Genomic DNA, 15,381 nt, shown 5'->3' with positions numbered 1-15,381 from the left:
AGCAAGCACCCAGTACTTGCACCCTGCACCAAATACTCACATCTGGCCTCAATATGACACTTTGTACTTGCATCAAACAGCCACATGACACCCAGTACCTGCACCCCTTCACCCTATAGCTGGCACCCAGTACTCACACCCACATGACACAGTACTTGCACCCAGCCCCAACATGGCACTCACTACTCACACCTGCACACCGCCTTCACATGGCACCCACTATCTGCACTCACATAACTAGTACTAGCACCCAAAGTACCTGCACTCAGAACCCACATAACACACAATGCCCACCCATAGCTAGCACCCAGTGCAGGCATGGCACCAAGTATTCGCACCTATGATACCCAGTACCTGCACCCAACACCCACATGCTTCATCTGCAGTAGTTCCAGTTGCACTAAGCCTCCACTTAGTGCCCAGTACAAACACCAAGCACTCACATATGACATCCAGTACTTGCACCCAGAACTTACAAGGGACTGAGTACCTGCAATCAACACCTACATGATAGTTGATACACACCCATGCAGCCAGAATCCACATGACACCCTGTGTCAGCACCCAGTACCCACATGGCACCCGGCATCTGCCTTTAGCACCCACATGACAACAAATACCCCACTATCCAGCATCCATCACCCATATGTCACCATGTACTCACTCCCAGTACCCACTTGGCACTCAGTATTGGCACCTAAGACCCACATACCCCCATAATCAACACCCACATGGCACAGTACTCATACGTCACCAAGTTCCAAAGCCATTATATGCACCCGATACCCATCTATGGCCAGCACCCAAATAGCACCCAGTACCCATCCTTGGTCCGAACCCATATGAGACTCAGTACTCTCCCATGGCACACATCCAGACCACACATGGCACTCCCTACTAACATGTCCAACACTCACATGTCTGCCTGTACCAATTAACACTCACATGGCACCCACTATTGTTTATCACCATCTGCTACTCATTCAGCACCCAATACTGCATAGCACCCACTGCAAATAAACACCCAATACAAACTGGACCTTGGTGCCCACAGCAGCTTGACACAGACTGTACTTTGGCATCTCGACACCCACTGCAACTTAGCACAAAGTGAACCTTTGCATCTTACCACCCACTGTATCCGGGCACCCGCTGCACCTTGGCACTTACCGGCAGGTTTTGCATCTACTAATGCTTAGCAACCACTGCGTATTGGTAACCCCTTCTTCTTTGCCTGAAAAGAGGCTTGGGTGCTGATCAAGAGGGACAGAGGTCCCAGTAATGAAAGGTGAGTCTGTGCCTCCACTGTGGGCTCCACTGTGCCCACTCTAACCTACTAACAGTGGGCACCCACCACTGGTGATTTGAGGGTGGTGGCGCCAAAAGAGTTGGTTGAAAGGAGACACAAAGTCTGCCTGATACTGCTATAAAGGTGTGTGTGTGTGTGTGTGTGTGTGTGTGTGTGTGTGTGTGTGTGTGTGTGTGTGTGTGTGTGTGTGTGTGTGTGTGTGTGTGTGTGTGTGTGTGTGTGTGTGTGTGTGTGTGTGTGTGTGTGTGTGTGTGTTAAAACTGCCTTCTGCTTTTTAGAGAGGGGATATTACATACACAATTTAGCATGATTTATCAGTTTCAAATTTGAGCACCACCCCTGTGAGGATCCTCTGCATGGCCCTGCCCCTTCCTGCAGCACCCACACTGACCTCTACTTTTCCCAGCACCCACCCCTTCCCCTCATAGCTGGCACCCAGTACTCACACTCACATGACGCCAAGTATCTGCACCCTGGCCTAAAATTGCACCCAGTACTCACACCTGCACACAGCTTTCACATGGCCCCCACTATCTGCACCAAGCACCCACTTAACCCGTACCCGCACCTAAAGTACCTGCATTCAAAACCCATGTGATAACCAAAGCCCACCAATAGCCAGTACCCAGTACAGGCATGGTGCCAAGTATTCGCACCCATGTCACAATCAGTACCTGTACCCAGCACCCACATGACTTCCAGTACATGCACCCAGATCTTGCATGGCACTAAGTACTTGCAATCAACACCCGCATCACACTCCATACCCAACTGTAGCCAGAACCCACATGACACTCTGTACTCACACTCAGAACCCACATCGCACCCAGTATCTGCATTCAGCACCCACATGACAACCAATACCCCCATAGCCAGAAACGAGGAGTGGGGCATGCAGGGGAAGACGTTGCCAGGCCGCTTTTTTAAATTTGAGCACCCCCCACTCAAGGACCCTCTGCACGGCCCTGGCCAGGATATAACAGCCAAATAGTCAATTGAAGTCCGCACAATCTTGAAGTCGTCAAGTTACTTTATTATCAAAAATTAAAATACATAGCGCTGCCACACAGCGCCATGTATTTTAAATTTTGATAATAAAGTAACTTGACGACTTCAAGATTGTGCGGACTTCAATTGACTATTTGTCTTCCTAGTGATTTGCATAAATGGAAATATCAAAACGCATATGTGTTTTATATATGTGAACCACAACGCATTAAAGCGCACGCAAAACGCTTGAAAAACGCATTGCGAATGCACCAAAAACACAGTAAAAACACACACAACATTAACATAAAACATGACATAAAACGCAGCCTTTCACGTTATGTTATGCGTGCTCCCAGCCTTAGAGACACAGGAGCAGCAGGAGAGTCAGGCAACTGGTATTATTTTAAAAGGAAAAATCCATATCCTTCTCAGTTTAGGTTCCCTTTAAGATGGCAAAATCATATTTAGCATCGCTTTTTGAGGCCTAGTGCACACCAGAGCGTTTCCGCTGCGGTTAGCGATCCGCTTGCGGGTGCGGATCTGCTAGGGTAATGTATTTCAATGGGCTGGTGCACACCAGAGCGGGAGGCGTTTTGCAGAAACGCATACTCCAGGGCTGCTGCAGATTTTGGATTGCGGATGCGTTTCTGCCTCAATGTTAAGTATAGGAAAAAACGCAAACCGCTCTGAAAAACGGCACTGCAGAGCGGTTTGCCAGGCGTTTTTTGTTACAGTAGCTGTTCAGTAACAGCTTTACTGTAACAATACATGAAATCTACTACACCAAAACCGCTACACAAAAAGGCAAAACGCTAGCTGAAACGCTGCAGAAAAAGAAGAAAAAGCGTTTCAAAATCTGCTAGCATTTTGCGGATCTGCTAGCGGGTTTTGGTGTGCACCAGGCCTCACTGGGCTTTTTTGTCTATTTTATACTCTCCTAGTGGTGCTAGGTCACCATAAGCTGTTAGGCCTAGTGCACACCAGAGCGGTTCGGCAGCGGTTTTTGATCCGCTTGCGGATGTGGAAACGCTTGGGTAATGTATTTCAATGGGCTGGTGCACACCAGAGCGGGAGGCGTTTTGCAGAAACCCATACTCCCGGGCTGCTGCAGATTTTGGATTGCTGAGGCGTTTCTGCCTCCAATGTAAAGTATAGGAAAAACGCAAACCGCTCTGAAAAACGGCAGTTCAGAGCGGTTTGCCAGGCGTTTTTGTTACAGAAGCTGTTCAGTAACAGCTTTACTGTAACAATATATGAAATCTACTACACCAAAAACGCTTCCCAAAACCGCAAAATGCTAGGTGAAACGCTACAGAAAAATAAGAAAAAGCGTTTCAAAATCTGCTAGCATTTTGCGGATCTGCTAGCGGTTTTTGGTGTGCACCAGGCCTTAGAGATTCAACAACAGTTACCTTAAACTGCAGTGTAGTAAAACAACCACAAGATGTCACTGTGTGTAAAACAGCATGGTAATCTTTATGGTATTGTGATTTCCTGTATTCACTCGGTGTTCCTCTCTGTTCTAAGCAGGATGCATTTCCTGATGGTTGTGTATGATATATGTCTGCATGTTTTCCTTCAGTAACAAGTTCTAACTTGTTATACTGGGTGCCTATCTGCCTGTACAAAACACTATCCTCCAACATAAGCTATCTAAATACTCTGTAGTACTGGTTCAAGCCCTATCCCATAGAGCCACATCAATCCATGCCCATGTACTGATGCGGAACAGAAAGTCTGAAAGAGGCTGTATGCATGTTGGAGTGATGTGGCTCTGTAACATTTAACCACCTGAGCGGTCTGGACGAGCTCAGCTCGTCCAACACCGCCGGAGGCTGCCGCTCAGGCCCTGCTGGGCCGATTTTAATGAAATAAAAAGCAGCACACGCAGCCGGCACTTTGCCAGCCGCGTGTGCTACCTGATCGCCGCCGCAGCGCGGCGATCCGCCGCGTGCAGCGGCGAAAGAGGGTCCCCCCAGCCGCCCGAGCCCAGCGTAGCCGGAACAAACAGTTCCGGCCAGCGCTAAGGGCTGGATCGGAGGCGGCTGACGTCAGGACGTCGGCTGACGTCCATGACGTCACTCCGCTCGTCGCCATGGCGACGAGGTAAGCGAAACACGGAAGGCCGCTCATTGCGGCCTTCCGTGTTACTTCTGGCCGCCGGAGACGATCAGAAGAACGCATCCGGAGCGCCCTCTAGTGGGCTTTCATGCAGCCAACTTTCAGTTGGCTGCATGGAATAGTTTTTTTTTTATTTAAAAAAAACCCTCCCGCAGCCGCCCTGGCGATCTTATCAGAACTCCAGGGTGGTTAAAAAGCTATAGGCTCACTATACACCAGGGACATAAAAAGATGGTTTGCATATTTGGGAGTGATGCATCATGGGAAACCACAATTGCTCACTTCACAAGCGCATAGCTAATGCTGAGACAGATGACACACAGAGCCAGAGATTTAAGGCCCCATTGGGTTGTCCCAGGCTCCTTTGCCAAGTGCATACATGTGTCCCTGACAACCTACAACAACTAGTTAGCAATGAATTCAGCGCATTCAGCCTCCCGTGTGAAAGAGGCCTTCGTTGCTTGATGCAGCAAGCTTCTGAATAATATGTGCACATTGTATAGTCTGTTACCAGGCTTTTTCATGTAACGCGTGTGTTATAACATGCGCATTGTCCATTGCAGTACACACACGTTATAACGCGGGCATCATGCAATGCGCACAGTGTGGATCCAGTCCTGAACTATAAGGGCCCTTTTCCACAGGCGGCATTTGCAATTGCGTTTTTTGTAGATCGCTGTAATTCGCCACAATTTTCCTATGGCAGGGGTATGGTGATTAACATGGTAATTGTAGTGTACCTTTTCCACCGGTGTGTTCCAATGTGTGCTGCATATTCTGTGCAATTGGCACCTTATCAGATTTTAAAATAGCAGCCACAAATCGCTGGTAAAAATGCGCTTGTTTAAAATTGCAATCGGCATCACCTGATGTGTGTGTGCTGCCGATCGTGATTTTCAGCATGAAAAGGCCTAATGTCTTCATAAATACAGCATTATAAGGTTGCCAAATGAGTATCTTTAGTGTTTATTTATGCTGTAATATACAGTGGGATGCGAAAGTCAGGGCACCCTTGTTAATCGATATGATTTTCCTGTATAAATCATTTGTTGTTATGATAAAAAAATGTCAGTTAGATATATCATATAGGAGACACACAGTGATATTTGAGAAGTGAAATGAAGTTTATTGGATTTACAGAAAGTGTGCAATAATTGCAAAAGTGTGCAAAATTAGGCAGGTGCATAAGTTTGGGCACCACAAAACAAGAAATAAAATCAATATTTAGTAGATCCTCCTTTTGCAGAAAATACAGCCTCTAAATGCATCCTGTAGGTTCCAATGAGAGTCTGGATTCTGTTTGAAGGTATTTCGGACCATTCCTCTTTAAAAACATCTCTAGTTCATTCAGATTTGATGGCTTCCGAGCATGGACAACTCTCTTTAACTCACACCACAGATTTTCAATTATATTCAGGTCTGGGGACTGAGATGGCCATTCCAGAATGTTGTACTTGTTCCTCTGCATGAATGCCTTAGTGGATTTTGAGCAGTGTTTAGGGTCGTTGTCTTGTTGAAAGATCCAGCCCGGCGCAGCTTCAGTGTCTGTGGAGAGATATCCAGAAAGTCTGCCCTCTGCTGGTGGGCAGAGGAAAGTTCAGGTTGCAAATTCACAGAGGCTGGTGACATCTGCTGGTGAAGCAAAGGTAGTACATGCAGGAATTTACCAGCAGATGCAGATTGTGACAACTGCAGGTAACAGGTATTTTTCTTGGAATGCTGTGTTGTTTTTCCTTCATGCATAACGCCTCTTGTTTTGCACAATAACTCAATTTTAGTTCCATCAGTCCATGGCACCTTATTCCAAAATGAAGCTGGCTTGTTCAAATGTGCTTTAGCATACCTCAAGCAGCTCTGTTTGGGCTATGGGCAGAGAAAAGGCTTCCTCTGCATCACTCTCGCATACAGCATCTTCTTGTGTAAAGTGTGCCAAATGGTTGAATGATGCACAGTGACTCCATCTGCAGCAAGATGATGTTGTAGGTCTTTGGTGTTGGTCTGTGGGTTGACTCTTATTGTTCTGACTCTCACAATTCGTTGCTTTTGTTTATCCGAGATTTTTCTTGATCTGCCACTTCGAGCCTTAACTTGAACTGAGCCTGTGGTCTTCCATTTCCTCAATATGTTCCTAAGTGTGGAAACAGACAGCTGAAATCTCTGAAACAGCTTTCTGCATCCTTCCCCTAAACCATGATGGTAAACAATATTTGTCTTCAGGGAATTTGAGAGTTGTTTTGAGACCCCCATGTTTCTACTCTTAAAGGGAAGATCCGCGCATGATATAAAAAACAAACTGCACTTACCTGGGGCTTCTTCCAGCTCCTGGCAGTCGATCGGTGCCCTCGCCGCAGCTCCTCTCCCTCCCAGTGTCCAGCAGTTAACTACACTGTGACGGCTTCTTGTTTTATGAATGGACGTGGCCGCTGATCGCTGTCACGTCCATTCATTCCAGGCATTGCGATTGAGTAGAGGACCCAATCACTGAACACGGAATCCTGATGGAAACGGCGGTGGGAGCGGCGCACACACGCGCGGAGCGGCAGCGGGAACGAGCAACTTATTAAAACGTCCTGTTGCCGTTAACAGGCTCAAACAGGACGTTTTAATAAGTCAGGATGACATTAACTGGTTAAAAGGCATTTTAGTATTAAGGCATAAAAATATCACCTAGGAGGCAAGGGGAAGTAAATATATAGGCCAGATATTGGTAAGTAGCTTCTGAATTCATGAGTTCTAAAGTTGTTCATTGGCAAAAAAATCATATGTTATAGACCCTTTCCCTCTCAAGCACAAAACATTAAACACTGCATTCAGCCAGTTCCACTTCTTTTTTTTACAGGCAATATTGTACCTGATGCACAAAGCAGCTGTAAAATTGGCATGCACAGGTAGCGCACTGCAGTATTAGGGCCCATTTCCACTAGGGCGGAAACTGCCGCGATTCCGCAGAGTTTCCCCGCACATGAATCGCACGGGGAAACTCTGCCATAGGGGAGAGTGGCGCCGCCGGCGGAATCGCTTGCTGTAGCGATTCGGCCGGAACCCCCTGCAGAATTCGCAGCTGAGGCTGTGAATCCCATAGCCGTGCATGGCAAGGCTGATGGGATTCGCCTGTGATCCCGCCCACCCGCTCAGTGCCGGCGTGCGTCTTTCAGACGCACGCCGCACTAGTGGAAACAAGCCCTTACCGATACTAATGGCAGGGGGGCAGCACACATTACCCTATTAGCGCAAGGCAATTTTAGCACTGATTCATAGATTTTATGCTGTAAATAATCTTTTAGAACAGGCTTTCTCAACCAGGGTTCCTTGAGTACTCTGCAGGGGTTCCTTGGCATTTTCCCCCATCGTAGGAGAAGTATGATAGAGCACATTATAATAGGGGATACTGTAAAAATAGCACTAAATTGGGGGTCAAAATAATAACACATCAGTAAAAAGCACTAGAATAAGAAGACAGTATAATGAGGTGCACTGTAATAGGGGGTAGTAAAATACACAGGCGCACCTACATTTAAAGGGAACTATAGATGAACATGAAAAAGATGTTATACATACCTGGGGCTTCCTCCAGCCCCATACGCTCTGATCGATCCCACGACGCCGTCCTCCGCTGCCCGCAGCTATGAGAACCGGGACCCCGCTCTGCCGTCAGTCGGAGGCAGTCTAAGAGTAAGGGAAGTGCGCTGTTTGCGTATCTCAGCAGCAGCCGCTGGAGAGATACGTAGAGGACACACTTCTCCTGCGTAGACTGGCTCCTATGACATCAGTGACGGGACCCGTTTCTCGTAGATGCGGGCAGCGGAGGACTGCGGAAGTGACGGGACCTGGTAGCGGCGATAGAGGCAGCGGAGGGCGGTGGCGTGGGAGCGATCAGAGCGTATGGGGCTGGAGGAAGCCCCAGGTATGTATAACATCTTTTTCATGTCCCCATCTCTGGTTCCCTTTAAAGTCCATGCCTCCTGCAAAATAAATGCAGGGGTTCCTTGAGATCCCAAAAATATTTGCAGGGGTTCCCCGAGATCCCAAAATTATTTGTAGGGTTCCTTAAGGCAGGGCCGGTTGTAGCTACAATGGGGCCCCGGGGCAAAACTAACCTGGGGGCCCCCTGAATTCGGACAAGGTGAGAGTGTTCCTTGAGATCCCAAAAATATTTGCAGGGGTTCCCCGAGATCCAAAAATTATTTGTAGAGTTCCTCCAGGCAGGGCCGGTTGTAGCTACAATGGGGCCCCGGGGCAAAACTAACCTGGGGGCCCCGTGAATTCGGACAAGGTGAGAGTGTGGCTGTCCCCATTGCCTCCATAATTCTGCTGGGGGAGGGAGGAGGGAGTGCGCATGGGGAGAGGGGGGAGGAGGGCCTCAGCCACATAATTTAGTGGGGTAAAGAGGACACTTGGGGGCCCCTATGGATCCTGGGGCCCTGGGGCAATTGTCCCCTTTGCCCCTATGGTAGCACCGGCCCTGCCTCCAGGTTAAAAAGGTTGAAAAAGTCTGTTTTAGAACAAAGAGGAAATGCTGAGTTTCATATCACTTTAATTTAAAAAAACATTGCAGTGTGCAAAGGATATTTAGGAGTTGAACTATTAGTGATGATTCTCAAGTGACGGGACAATTTCTCTTTGATTGTTTTGGCAGCAAATTCCAGATGTGTCTCCAACAGGAAGATATACCACTTTGGTGCCCTTAATCTTTATCCTTACAGTGGCTGGTATCAAGGAAATTATAGAAGACTATGTAAGTCACATCTTAATTGCTGTAAATTCGTTATTACCAGATTTAAGCTTGTTACACATATCCAATTTTGATTGGCTGATCACTGAACAATTTTACACCTCCACGTAGCAGGAGGGCCAACAGACTTTGAATACTATGAACAGATTGTGCAGGTAAGCTCTTATACTACATGGAGTTGGTAAAACTGGCCAATCAAAATTGGGCCAGTTCAGTGGGCCAATCAAAATTGGATGTGTGTACGCACTGAACGTACACACATCCAATTTTGATTAGCCAATTTTATCACTTCCATGAAGTATGAGGATCAACAGATTTAAAGCAAACCTGAATCTAAAAAATCCTTATAATATAATGAATTGTATGTGTAGCATGGATAATGGATAGAACATTAGTAGCAAAGAAAAGGATCTCTTATTTTTATTTTCATACAGCTTTATTTTTATATAACAATGCATCATTCTGCCATATTTGGAGTTTACATAGTTACATAGTTATTTTGGTTGAAAAAAGACATACGTCCATCGAGTTCAACCAGTACAAAGTATAACACCAGCCTGCTCCCTCACATATCCCTGTTGATCCAGAGGAAGGTGAAAAAACCCTTACAAGGCATGGTCCAATTAGCCCCAAAAGGGAAAAATTCCTTCCCGACTCCAGATGGCAATCAGATAAAATCCCTGGATCAACATCATTAGGCATAACCTAGTAATTGTAGCCATGGATGTCTTACAACGCAAGAAAAGCATCTAAGCCCCCTTTAAATGCAGGTATAGAGTTTGCCATAACGACTTCCTGTGGCAATGCATTCCACATCTTAATCACTCTTACTGTAAAGACCCCTTTCCTAAATAAATGGCTAAACCGTTTTTCCTCCATGCGCAGATCATGTCCTCTAGTCCTTTGAGAAGGCCTAGGGACAAAAAGCTCATCTGCCAAGCTATTATATGGCCCTCTGATGTATTTATACATGTTAATTAGATCTCCTCTAAGGCGTCTTTTCTCTAGACTAAATAAACCCAGTTTATCTAACCTTTCTTGGTAAGCAAGACCTTCTATCCCATGTATCAATTTTGTTGCTCGTCTCTGCACCTGCTCTAAAACTGCAATATCTTTTTTGTAATGTGGTGCCCAGAACTGAATTCCATATTCCAGATGTGGCCTTACTAGAGAGTTAAACAGGGGCAATATTATGCTAGCATCTCGAGTTTTTATTTCCCTTTTAATGCATCCCAAAATTTTGTTAGCTTTAGCTACAGCGGCTTGGCATCGAGTACGATTATTTAACTTGTTGTCGATGAGTACTCCTAAGTCCTTCTCCAAGTTTGATGTCCCCAACTGTATCCCATTTATTTTGTATGGTGCTAGACCATTGGTACGACCAAAATGCATGACTTTACATTTTTCAATATTGAATTTCATCTGCCATGTATGTGCCCATATAGCCATCCTATCCAGATCCTGTTGCAATATGACACTATCTTCCTGAGAGTTGATGATTCTGCACAATTTTGTATCATCTGCAAAAATAGCAACATTGCTCACTACTGCATCTACTAGGTCATTAATAAATAAATTGAAGAGCACTGGACCCAGTACAGACCCCTGTGGGACCCCACTGCTAACAGTCTCCCATTTTAAGTACGATCCATTGACCACAACTCTTTGTTTTCTGTCCATTAGCCAGTTCCCTATCCATGCACACAGACTCTTCCCCAGTCCTTGCATCCTCAACTTTTGCACCACACTTTTGTGGGGAACAGTGTCGAAGGCCTTTGCAAAGTCCAAGTATATCACATCTACAGCATTCCCAATATCCATATTAGCATTCACTACCTCATAAAAGCTGAGCATGTTAGTCAAACAGGACCTGTCTTTAGTAAACCCATGTTGATGCTGAGAAATAAGATTATTTTCTACTATGAAGTCATGTATAGTATCTCTTAGTAACCCCTCATATAGTTTGCATACAACTGATGTTAAGCTTACAGGTCTATAATTTCCTGGATCTGATTTTTGCCCTTCTTAAATAATAGGAAAATGTGGGCTGTACGCCAATCCACTGGGACTCTGCCAGTTGAAAGAGAGTCACAAAAGATAAGGTAAAGGGGTTTATCTATAACTGAACTTAATTCCCTTAGGACCCGAGGATGCATGCCATCCGGGCCAGGTGCCTTGTCTATTTTTAATTTATTTAGTCTTGCCTTCACTTCTTCCTGCGTTAAGTATTTAATATTACAGTTAGAAGATTGAGACTCTTCTGCCTCTGTAATTTGCAACAGTGCTGTTTCCTTTGTGAAGACAGAAGCAAAGAAAGCATTTAATAACTCTGCCTTACCTTGGTCATCCACCATTGAGTTCCCACCCTCATCCTTTAGGAGTCCTATACAGTCAACCTTTCTTTTTTTAGAGTTGATGTACTTGTAAAACTTTTTTGGGTTAGATTTGATATCCCTAGCGATTTGATTTTCAGCTTCGATTTTTGCCAGCCTAATTTTTTTTTTACAATTTTTATTGCACTCCTTATAATTGCTTAGTGCAGCCTCGGTCCCCTCTTGTTTTAGGACCTTATAGGTATTCCTTTTCCTCTTCATTTTATCCCTAACCTTTCTATTCATCCATAGAGGCCTTTTTTTATTCCTAGACATTTTGTTTCCATATGGGATATACATACTACAATATTGATTGAGAATAAGTTTAAAAGCTTGCCATTTCCCTTCAGTAACTCTGTATTTTAAACTACAAAACAGAGCAGAAATAATGACCCTTTGAACTTTCCTGCAGTAAAACTTTATATAAAGCTGTCTCTCACTGTATCTTGACTGTTTAAGTGCTTCAGAAAACAGGACTGTCTTTGACTGAAGTTGGGTCGAAGACCTCAGAGAAGCTGTTCTGCATAGATAACAACTGAAGTTTAACTGTTCTTGTACTGGAAAACAATATGAGACTCTTTTCTTTGCTACTAATGTTCTATTTCTTAGCTGTACTACACATACAATTCATTTATCTCATACGTTTATTTTCGCTCCAGGTTTGCGTTAAACACTATAAACAGATTGTGTTGGTAAGGTCTCATACTTCATCACAGTGATAAAAATGACCAATCAGAATTGGCCGTGTATGCACCCTTATCCACATTCTGCAGTTGTCATAAGATTTTATGTACTGTAAATAGTTTTAGCTCGGAAATTCTCACTTTACACAAAACAGCCTGTCAGAATTAACATTCACATATTTTGCTTTGAATAATAATGATAGTAATACAGTTTTATTTCTCGTGAACTTTTTCATGTGACCTGTGGCCTAGGCAACAGATCAGGATAAGTCGATGAGGATCACATAAAATGGTGTCATATAACCAAAGCATAACCTGTCGACAGTCTTGTTCAGGGGCATAACTAGAAATCATCGGGCCCCCCTGCAGGGGTGTTTTGGGGGGCAGGAGGGGTCACAGCATGAGGGGAGAGCTTGGCCACACATCGGAGGGGAGGGGGGACTGTCTGCAGTGTGGGCAGGAACACATACTTCCATCCACCGCGGAGGTCTGATCTCTAAGTGCCTCACACTACTTCCTGTTTAAACAGGAAGTAGCGTCAGACACTTAGAGAGAGGAAGCTCCGGGCGGCAGTGGAATGCAGGAAGGTATGTGTTCCTGCCCGCTCTGCAGACACTGATTGAAGCTGGAGGGGATCGTTGAGGGGAGAGAACGAGGTGTGGGGAGGACTGTCTGACCTCTCCCTGCCGATGTGTGGCCAAGCTCTCCCCTCATGCCTTAGGCCTCTTTTCCAGGGACTGTTGATAGGCAGTGAAATCCCTCTCAAACTCTCACAGTTGCTCATTGCTGCCTGGTAACTGCTTGTTGCTGCCTGGTAACTGCTCACTGCTGTCTGGTAACTGCTCACTGCTGCCTGGTAACTGCAGGCTAAGCACACAGCTCAACAGTCCGTGGAAAAGAGGCCTTAAAGAGAACCTGAACTGAAAATTAAAAGTCAAAATAATCATACACACGTCATACTTACCTCCTGTGTAGTCTACTCCTCAATCTTTCTCATCTCCTGCATTCTGTTTGTCCTCTGTGATCAATGGAATTCTCCGTCCTCCATTTTGAAAATGGCCATTACCCCATAACAGCTTCCTGGTCAGCACACTGTTGAACTGTAATATCGCCCATTTCAGCCATAGGAAAACATGGACATTACCTTGCGTATTCAGTTGCAACTGACAGCAGCTGATATATATCTGACAGCAACTGGTATATTTCAGTTCTGTCAAAATATTGTCAGAACTGGAAGGGATCACTGTAAAAAGAAAGTGGTGAGCTTCTGAGAGGAACTGACGGTGAGGTAAGTATTTAATATTCATATGCAGCTACATCATGTTTTTATTTTAAATAATTTTACTAAGTTCAGGTTCCCTTTAAGCAGCCCAGGAGAGAAGACATTAGGTTCTGATCGCCTCTGTTGGCCAGTGGGCGCCATGATCTGCTGCAGGTGTGAGATGCTTTTGATTTCACACCTGCAACCAGTCAACAAAAAAAATGTCAATAAAAATCTCATTCTTATTTGGTCTTCCCGAGCTGTTTTCACCGTTAATGTTGGAGTCCTTATTCAATTAATGAGCTAATTGTGTTTAAACGGAACATAATTTATCATGCCAACACCTGGGGTTGTTGTTTTTTAGCGGGAATTAGTGCTATTTACATTATTTCCACAGCTGCAGGTACAATAATCTGTTAATTAGATTTCTGATTTGCCGAAAGTGTTTACACCTGATGCGCCTGCATGTCGCGATGGGAGGCGGCACTTAACAGGATTCATTTGTAGGTCGTTTTACCTCCATCAATCATTGCTTTGAAAATTATAACCCTTTCCTTCCATACAGATCCCCAGGCTGCCAAAAGTGGCTTTGTCTGCAAAGTAAAGTAAAGAGATAACAAAAGTCCTCTGTTCAGAGGATGTTGTTGGACAAACTCCCACCAACCAGTAATCATTAAAGATGGATGCAAGAGAACCTGAAGTGAGAAAAATACAGAGTCTACCCCCTGCATTTCCTAATAAACAATTTCCAGTTAAAAAACATAAAAACACATAATGATACCACACCACCATAGCGTGATATCAAATGTATTCATAAAATAGACACATGCAAGAAGATACATCAAACCTGCATCAGTAGACTATGGTAGAGCGAGTGGAAGACCGGTGACCAAGGGTGGACTGAGTGGCACAACAGCCGTTTCGCGCAGGTGTGGCGCTTGTTCATGTGCTTAGTCCTTACTCACAGGACTAAGCATGTGAACAAGCGCCACACCGGCGCGAAACGGCTGTTGTGCCACTCCGTCCACCCTTGGTCACCGGTCTTCCACTCGCTCTACCATGGTCTACTGATGCAGGTTTGATGTATCTTCTATAGACTATATGTGAATCTGCTTGTTATCTACGTATTTGGTCTGAGAACAAAATAAAGCAGTTATAGGGAAGGTGCCTGGTCTACTTCTGTGTATGCATAGGATTTAGTATGACGCTGATGGTACAGACCCATACCAATGTGTGGTAGAGTGAAGAGTTTCTGAAAACATCAGTTTGGCAGGTACGCAGGAAATACCATCCGCCCCCCACTGCCGGGTGCCATGTATCCCATCCTCCAGTGTACTTATTGACTAAGTAAATTGGTTTCCCCCTAAATTGGCCTCAGACTACGATACATACATTACACAATACACACATAGACATAGGACTGTGGTAGGGATTAGATAGTAAGGGACAGTTAGGTGACAAGACTATATCATTTGTACATCACTGTGGAAGATGTCGGCAGTGGCACTATGTAAATACTAAATAATAATAAAAATAATACCCCGTGAAGAGTGGAGTAGAGTGCGCACTGGCGAAGCACTCATGTCCTGACGAAGAAGTAACACCCCGAAACGCGTAGTGACCTTGTGATCTCTCGGGATTGTGCAGTGCTGCTGGCCATGGTGCTTTCTCCAATGCATCACCTCATGTATACGTTCTTCTCCACTCTTCACAGGTAGGTTTTTCTTGTATGTGTCTATTTCCGTGTGTGTTTTTATGTTTTTTCAGTGATTATTATTATTATTTATTGGATTTATATAGCGTCAACATAATACGCAGCGCTGTACAATAAATAGTATTACAGACAATGATAACAGGGGTGACAGCACAGTACAGGTAATAGACAATAGATACAACAATACAGTTAATGATTA

At 44.9% G+C, this 15,381-nt stretch overlaps 1 protein-coding gene across 6 annotated transcripts in view; it reads left to right on the top strand.

Annotated features, from left to right (window-relative positions):
* The window catches only part of ATP8A2 (ATPase phospholipid transporting 8A2), a 970,290-nt gene that overhangs the window by 172,333 nt on the left and 782,576 nt on the right, over nt 1-15,381 (top strand). For 5 of the 6 annotated variants that reach the window (XM_068266975.1, XM_068266976.1, XM_068266977.1 and 2 more), the window contains exon 4: nt 9,057-9,155. In XM_068266975.1, coding sequence (XP_068123076.1) covers nt 9,057-9,155 — 99 coding nt within the window. Of the gene's footprint in view, nt 1-9,056; nt 9,156-14,149; nt 14,169-15,381 lie in introns of those variants that run through there. The other variant, XM_068266980.1, reaches the window with a different exon arrangement.

Source organism: Hyperolius riggenbachi, chromosome 2 (genome assembly GCF_040937935.1).
Source record: "Hyperolius riggenbachi isolate aHypRig1 chromosome 2, aHypRig1.pri, whole genome shotgun sequence".
Taxonomy (NCBI): Eukaryota; Metazoa; Chordata; class Amphibia; order Anura; family Hyperoliidae; genus Hyperolius; species Hyperolius riggenbachi.
The sequence above is the reverse complement of the archived record's forward strand: the minus strand, read 5'-3'. Positions and strand labels throughout refer to the sequence as shown.